This window comes from Strix uralensis, chromosome 1 (genome assembly GCF_047716275.1).
Source record: "Strix uralensis isolate ZFMK-TIS-50842 chromosome 1, bStrUra1, whole genome shotgun sequence".
Lineage (NCBI taxonomy): Eukaryota > Metazoa > Chordata > Aves > Strigiformes > Strigidae > Strix > Strix uralensis.
The window spans coordinates 61,792,297-61,800,044 of record NC_133972.1 but is presented as its reverse complement, the minus strand read 5'-3'; the positions used below and the strand labels follow the sequence as shown (position 1 = coordinate 61,800,044).

At 59.5% G+C, this 7,748-nt stretch overlaps 1 protein-coding gene across 1 annotated transcript; it reads right to left on the bottom strand.

Moving 5' to 3' along the window:
- Positions 1–3,917: 3,917 nt before the first annotated feature.
- Positions 3,918–7,188, bottom strand: MNX1 (motor neuron and pancreas homeobox 1). The gene is made up of 3 exons (XM_074868638.1): positions 6,555–7,188; positions 4,344–4,504; positions 3,918–4,247 (listed from the first exon to the last, which is right to left on the bottom strand). Exons 1-3 carry the CDS (start codon positions 7,171–7,173, stop codon positions 3,918–3,920), a joined length of 1,110 nt encoding a protein of 369 aa, XP_074724739.1. The 5' UTR covers positions 7,174–7,188.
- Positions 7,189–7,748: the final 560 nt, after the last annotated feature.

Below are 7,748 nucleotides of genomic sequence, written 5' to 3'. Positions count from 1 at the left end.
CAGCAGGGAAATCAGAGCTGGGAACAGAAATCAGAGCCGGGAAGGATTCAAGGGACCGAAGCAGCCACTCGCGATCACACAGGGAGCGGGAGGCGTGCAACCCTGCCACTCGTGGCCCTGCTGCTGCCAGCGCGGCAGGCGTAAAGGGAAGGGGTGTGAGAGGAGGAGGAGGAGGAGGGAGGGAGGGACAGGGTCTTCCTGAGAACTAGAGAAAAAACTGACATTAATCCCTTAGTTTGGGTTGAGCATAACAGTTTGGACTTCAGAAATAATCAATAGTCTTTCTGTTAGTGAAGTATTTCATTCCCAGCAGTTTCACGGAGAGTTTGAGGGGGATTATATATTTATGGTTTCCCATTTGAAAGACTTTTAGCAGGTTTACCTCGAACATATGGATCCTATTTCGGTTCTTTTGTTTTAGCACTTAATGCTTATGAAATTGCCAGTTAATGACATCCATGCCTAAACCATGTTGCTTTTTAAAGTAAAATGTCTACCAAAGGTCCATGTTCATACTTACCACTTCTCAAGTACAGCAATGAAAGTTTTAAGAGGCTTGTTACCTACTGTGTCTGGGGGAGGGAACGGATCGCATAATGAAATTACAAACAGGGGGGTAGATTAAAGCCTCGCCAGCCCTGCCTGTGCCGGGCCGTAAGGCACAGCCACCCCACCAACACCAACGGGACACCCCAGGGCTGGCTGTGGGGCACCCTGGGCATGGGTGCAGGGAAGCTGGGGAGGGGCAGGCTGGCAGCATGAGGACCCTGGGGCAGGGTGGGGGCTACCGGGGTCGGGCGCAGGGGAATGAGGCTGGGTGTGGGGGCACCCCGGGGCTGGGTGAGGGGGGACCCCGGAGGGATGCTGGGCTGGAGAGCGCGTCCGCTCCGCCCCCAGCGCAGCCTCTGGCTGACCCGGGGCCGCGGGAGCTAACGGGGCCTCTTTGGTGCCGCCCGGCGGGGCAAACCCCGTCCGGGGCACTCACCGCCCGGGGCTGGCGCGGAACCTCCGCGGGGGGGGGCGGGATGGGGCGCGATGGGGCGCGGAGCGTGTCGCGCGCGTTACCGGGCTCCGCTAATCACCCTGAGCCTTTGATTGAGCTGCACGTGGGGACGAGCCTCCTCACTTCAAAAGAGCGTGGGAAATCCTGATTAAAAGGCTTTTCTCCCCCGTTGGGATCGACACCTTCTTTGAAGCCCTTCCAAGCGACAATGCAAGCGCACCCACCGCCAAAGGACCGTATCTATATTTTAAGTGACTTTAATTTCTCTTTCCCCCCCTCTTGCGCCCTTTCCCCCTCCTCTCCTTTCAGTTTTGGAAACACCTGGTAAGTTGTAAAATGATTTACGAAGTGAAAGTGTTAAATGAGGCCACCAGCTGTAAGACTGACAGAGCTTTATGAGTTTTATTAGGTGCCCTATTATGGAAAATAAACTTTAATCCGTCCATAAAAACAGAATCTGAAAAACATATTTGCCCTTGTAGTCTGGAACACTGAAGGTATTCTTGTGAGACGCTGGGCTTTAAAGAGATTAATTTTATTGAGACAGACACAATACACCGGTAGGACTTTGATACAGAGTCCGGGAACAGTTGTCTGTACCCCGCAAGGCTGTTTTTCACAAGGCTGTGACACGTTTGGGCACACACCTCTTGGGCATACAGTAAATTTCTGGCCCGGTGGCGCATGTTTGCCAGTTTAATTAGCGGCTATTTAATTGGAAATGAATGACTGAGGGAGGATCTTGGGGGGGGGGGGGGGGGGGGTGTGATCTCAGGTAGCTCGTGATTTTTTCTTTTTAATTTTTTTTTTTAAGATAACAATGTTTTCTCCTGACTGATGTGTTTTAGATATTTTAGGGTGTAAGCACCAAGCAAATCCTGCTGGCAGTAACTCGGACGGGCCGCCGGGTTTAGGCAGCGGAGCCGCCGCGGTGCTGCGCAGCCCTTCACCCACGAAGATGCAGCCGCAGCCAGCGGCGTGGAAAATCGCAGAGCCACTAATGCACTTATTTTTCTACGCCTTAAATCCTCTACGACCTGTAGCCGAAAGGAGATCGTTTCCAAATTTAAATCAGAGCCTCAGACGTGATTGTTGCCGTGCAAGGGGGGAGGTATCGATCAAGCCCATAGCAAGTTTATGCCGATCAAATTTTTTGACATATGGGATCCATCCAGATTTATGATTTACCCCGTGAACGTGTGGGATTTACGACGTATCCCCGCGGCGCGCTGGGTGTGCCGGGCCGGTAAACTCCCAGCTAACGGCGTTGTCTCCAAATGCCACCCCCGGGCAGCACCGCCCGCAGCTCTCCGTGAGGGACAACTCTTTTCTTTCGTGTAATTTCACGCCATCGCCTCATGACTCCGTCAAGCCTGCGTTGCACGGGCCGGATTTTTAGAGAAGCCGTTTAGAGGGGCCATGCTGCTCCCGTGTGAAAGGTTAACTAGGGTTTGTAAAAAATACATTTTTTTCCCTCTTTTTAAAAAAAAAAAAAAAAAAAAAAAAAAAAAAAGGTTGTAGGAGAGTGGGAACGCTCTGTATTTCGGAACTTTTCATCCACCGGAGCTCTACAGGAAAAAGCGGCGGCACCCGGGATGCGGGGGGACGGGGACCGCGCCCGGCGGAGGGGACCCTCAGGCTCCAGAGGGTCCCTCCGCCCCCCTGCGCGGCCCTACGGGGGAGCGGAGCCGCGCCGTAATTCATTAGCGGCGATGAATTGCCAGACATGGCCCCGAGCTGGTGGGGATGAGCCAGTGATTATATTTAAATTCGCTCTAATTGATTTGGGGAAGAGCTGCGGTGACAAGGATGAACTGATCTGCAAATTTATTGGCGAGATAAATCCCGCCGTTAGCGAAAAGCCCGCGCTGCGCTGCCGGGTCGGCCGTCGGGGGGTCCCGTCCTCGGTACTGGGGAGGGCGCGGGGCCCCCCCGTCCCCCCCTCCGCCCGCTAGAGCTCCCCGTTGCTTTGCCAGCTGAGCCGCCCCTGGAACCCAGCGCTGCTCCCCCCTTTCCTAGGCCCTGGCTCGGGGCTCTCGGGCACGCCGGGGAAAGAGGGGCCCCGCCGCTGCCCGGACTCCTCCCGCTCAGCCGCGACCTCCCGGGAGCGGCGCACGGCGGGGAGCCCCACCGCTCTCCGGGTACGCGGGTGGGACATGCAGCTTCGCCGCCGGGGGTGGGGGGGGGGGGGGGGGGCGAAAGCAGCAAAACAAAATGCGGGGGGGAGGGAAGGAGCTGTCTCGATTCCTTCGCCTGTACCGGGGTGAGCCTCTGGAAACGACCCAGGCCGATGGCAGAGAGTGCACGACCGCTGCGGCACCGAATTAAATTCGGGTTAGAAAGCGGTTCCCTGCTCCTCGCCGGGCGCTTCGGCACCACCCAGAGCACCGGGACCCCCCAGCATCCCCTCCCCCACACAGAGCGCTCATACATCTCAAGTACAAAACGCCGTTTATTTTCCACCCCATCGCGCAGGTGGGAGGGCCTGGGGAATAATTTAGCATGCATAAGTAGAGGTAATTTTTTTTATAAATACAATATACAAAAATAAAGACAGCATTGAGATTTCCAGCAGTTTTAACGTTCATGACATAAACAGTTTTCTCGATATATAGTAAGAACAAAACATTTCCAATATTCAGCGAAAGGAACACGCTTCCAGGGGGCAGGGACAGGAGGGGGCGGGGGGGGCTCAAGTTTTGTCTGATTTTCAGTCAATAATAACACTGTATTCACCGTAAATCCTCTTCCCCGCCCGGCATGCGGAGGATCCTCTTCTCCATCCCCCTCCAAGCAGGGAGAAATCGGAACAAGGCGGGGGGAGCGGGGCCGGTGCCGACCGAGCGCGGCAGGGCTCCCCCGAGGCGGGACGGGCAGAGCCCGCGGCTGGAGGGAGCGGGAGGTGCGGGGGGGCTCACTGGGGCTGCGCCGGGGCTCCGTGCCGGCCCCGGGGCTGCGTGTCCTCCTCCTCTGCTTCGGAGCAGTCGGAGGAGTGGTAAGGGCAGCATCGCCCGGCCGCCGCCACCGCCTCCTCTTCCTCCTCCTCCTCTTCCTCGTCCTCGCTGTCGGGCAGCTCCCGCATCCTCCTCCCGCCGCTTTTCTCCGGGGTGGGCAGCAGCAGGTCCTCATCCCCCTTGTCCTCCCCGCCGCCCCCCTTCTGCTTCTCGGCCTCCTGTGCCGCCTGCTCCTTCGCCTTCTTGCTGCGCTTCCACTTCATGCGCCGGTTCTGGAACCAGATCTTCACCTGGGGGAGACGCGGGGGGACACACACAGACACCACCTCATCCACCGCCCTCCCGACGGCAGCACCCCCCGCCGCCCTTCGCCCGCGGGGACTCACCTGCGTCTCGGTGAGCATCAGCGATGTGGCCACCTCGAAGCGCTTGGGCCGGGAGAGGTACTTGTTGAGCTTGAACTGGTGCTCCAGCTCCAGCAGCTGCTGGCTGGTGAAGGCCGTGCGGGGCCGGCGGCACTTCCCCAGCAGGTTGGACTGAGCCTGGGCTGGGAAAGGAGAGGGGGGGAGCAGCGCGGAGGTGAGTGCGGAGCCGCCCCGCCGCGGCCGGGCATCCCCCGGGACGGGGGTGGGATGGGATGCGGGGGGGGGAAGACGGCGGGGGGGAGAGCTGGAAGCAAGGATGGACCCATGTCCATCCACCATCCAAGTTATCCACCGGAGCACGGACCAAGGGAGGGATGTCTTCCAGCCCCCAGACCCGCCGGCTCCAGGGTTTCTCGGCTTGCACGGTGTCAGGGGATTCCCCACAGGGCCAAAAAAACCCCGCCGATAATTAAATTAAATCTTTTAAATAAAGAAAAATATGTCTCTTGATTTCCCAAGAGCCTAACAAATGCGAGACAATAAAACGGAGCCAGGGATCACGGCGAAGGGGTACCGGGCTCTCCTGGGAGCAGCAATTTGCTCCATTTAATACTTTAGTCAAACCTGCCGCACTCCCAGCCCGCCCATACCCCTTTAATTAACGGGATTGCAGGCGGGCGGGCACCCCTCCGGCGGGCCGGGGCCGGGCCCCGCTCCGCAGGCTGGGAGCGCCGGGAGCCATCAGGGCGCAAAGCACCAGCGAGGGCTGGAAAACGGTCTTTGAACGGGGTGGGTGCGGGGGGGAAATCAGCATGTTTTCCGCGTTCAGAAATAATTAAAATCAAGGATTTTATTTAAAAAAAGACCCGACGATGAACAGGAGGAGGACATCGGGGGGGGGGACTGAACCCTTTCGCGGCACCGGGACACCCCCGGGGATGCGACACAGCACCGCTGCTGCCCATGTCTCGAAGTATTTTGGCAGTTTGGCTTATTTGGTTTAGAAAAATCAAGCAAATTTAAGAAAAAACACACTAAGGGGCGGCTCTGGCTCCCCGGCCGCGTTTGGAGGCAGCTCGCTAAATTGGACAGAAAGAAAAAAGGCCAGTGTCCGCTCCCGGACAGCAGCGCCAAGGAGATTTTCTCACTGCGGTGCGATTTTCCGAGGCTCCATTCTCGTTTCTCTCCGGTCATTTATTCCCCCTCTGCACCTTGTTTGAGAAGCACGGCTCTGACAGCTCTCCTAATTATTTTTTTTTCTTCCTGAATGTTCCAGTCTAAACAACCCCAATTCGAGAGGAAAACAATGGACTTTTTTGTCTGCGAATGGGTGTGCAGAGTAGGGGGGGGGGGGGGGATAAAAAAAAAAAAAAATCGCAATTCTTTTCCTGGCACGATTTTTGTAAAACTACACCTCCGGTATTGTTAAATCGGCCATTTCCACAGAGAGCTCACACCTCCGAAAATGATCTTTGCCTAAAACAGATGCATGCAATGTCCCCATCGCTGTGAGGCCTAGTGCTCAACAACGCACCTTTGCTGGGACTTCGGGATGGTCTGGTTTAAGGCAGCATTTTCAGCCTTCCCCGGTCCCAAACCTAAACCAGCTATATTTATTTTACATCTATTCATTACCCCCAGGAACACGGAACCCCAAATTTTTGGCTAAGCCCGGATCCTCCCTACGCCCACTCGCCCAGAGGAGCCTGCCATAATTGTAAGCTCATTTCTGAGAAAAGAGAAATAAAATGAAGAACGGTGGCTGAGTAACGGGACCTGCCACCTCGCTTTTAGGATGATACATCGAGACCGGGTTTTGGGGGGAGACCATGGGGACTCCTGCCCCTGCCTTGTCCCCATCGCCCCCCCCCATCTCCCCTCCCGGGCGGCTTCTGCACCCCGTGGACGGCGGGAAAAGGGCGTTTGCAACGGCAAGAAGGGATTTACCACCTTCCTGTTTAACTTGCCGTGAAAAACGGGGCTGTTGGGGGTTCCCCAAGGGCCGGGAAGGGGGAGGCGACCCACAAATCCCCGCGTCCTATCGCGGGCCGCTGTTTCCTCCTTCTAATAAAATTAAAAGAAAATATGTCGCCTCCGGTTTAAACCTGCAGCTTATTTACGCGGGGGGAGGGAGGGGGGTTCTTCCCTCTAGGCAGGAGACAGCTCCCGGGGGGAGCCTGCACCGGGCGAGGGGAGGGAGGGGATGCGGCTGCGGGGCCGGCCGATACTCACAGCTGAAGTCGGGCATTTTAGGCAGGATCATGCCGGCGGTGGAGGCCCGCAGCCACTGGTCCAGCTGGAAGGTACCAGCGCTGAGCTTGATGGGGTCGGCGGCGGGGTGGGAAGGGTGCGCTCCCTGCACCTGCGAGTAGGAGTAGGAGAGGGCCGGGTGCTGCCCGCCCAGCGCCGAGTAGCCGTACACGGGGTGCCCGTAGAGGGCCGCCTGGGCCGGCATGCCCGGCCCGCCGGGCGCCGCGGGGTGCAGTCCCAGGGCCATGCCAGCCGCCGAGGCGTGGTGATGCGGGTGGGCGCCGGCGCCGGTACCAGGCAGGAAACCGGGTTTGGGGACCAGGGCGCAGTGGGCGGCCAGGAGGCGCGGCGGAGAAGGGCTGTCGGTGCGCAGGCAGTCGGCGTGGCCGCCGGCGGGATGCTCGGAGGAAGATGAAGAGGAGGAGGAGGAGGAAGAGGAGGAGGAGGAGGATGAAGAGGACGGGGGGCTGCCGCTCCCGCTGCTGCCGCTGCCGCCCAGGGAGGTGACCAGGGCCAGCGGCGCGCTCTGCCCCGCCGCCGCCGCCTTGGGGGGGTCGACAGCCAGCAGCGCGTCGATGCGGAAATTTTTGGATTTTTCCATGGGAGCGCCGACGGGCTGGGGCGGCGGTGGGGTGGGGAACCGCGGCGCGTCGGGCGGCCCCGGGCCGGCCGCGTCTCCCGGCGGCGGCGGGCGGCAGTGCGGCCGCGCTCCGCGGCGCGCCCCTTCAAGGGCCGCAGGCGGCTCCCATTGGGCCGGCGCCGCTGCGGCCTCGCCCGCCATTGGCCCCGCCGCCCACCTGTCACGGCGGAGCAGGGGGCGGCCCGCCCCCTTCCACACCCCCCCCGGGGACTCCGGGGGCCGCGGGCTGGGGATGAACGGGAGGGGCAAGTCCGGCGGGGGGGCGGGGGAGCGGCCCCCCTGTGCCGGCAGAGCCCTCCCGGCCGCTGGGCTCGCCGCGCTCCGCCGGCCGAGGGGGCTCCCGCCGCGCGCTCGGTGACAGTTTTCCACCGTTCCCGCGCACGGCAAATATTTGCCGTAAACGCGCCGCCGGCCGCTTTTTAACGAGTCGGAAAGAGTAAACACCTGTGGGTCAGGGAGTCAAGCCCGCCGCACCCCCCCCCCCCCCCCCCCGGGTTTGTCAATAGTGTTATTAGACCTGCTTATCTAACGCAAAC

Excerpts from the sequence above, each read along its gene's own strand:
- MNX1 (XM_074868638.1), bottom strand. The coding sequence starts at position 7,173 with ATGGAAAAATCCAAAAATTTCCGCATCGACGCGCTGCTGGCTGTCGAC. Across the intron at positions 4,505-6,554 it reads TAAAATGCCCGACTTCAGCT|CCCAGGCTCAGTCCAACCTG; the intron begins GTGAGTATCGGC and ends CTCCTTTCCCAG. Across the intron at positions 4,248-4,343 it reads TGATGCTCACCGAGACGCAG|GTGAAGATCTGGTTCCAGAA; the intron begins GTGAGTCCCCGC and ends CGTCTCCCCCAG.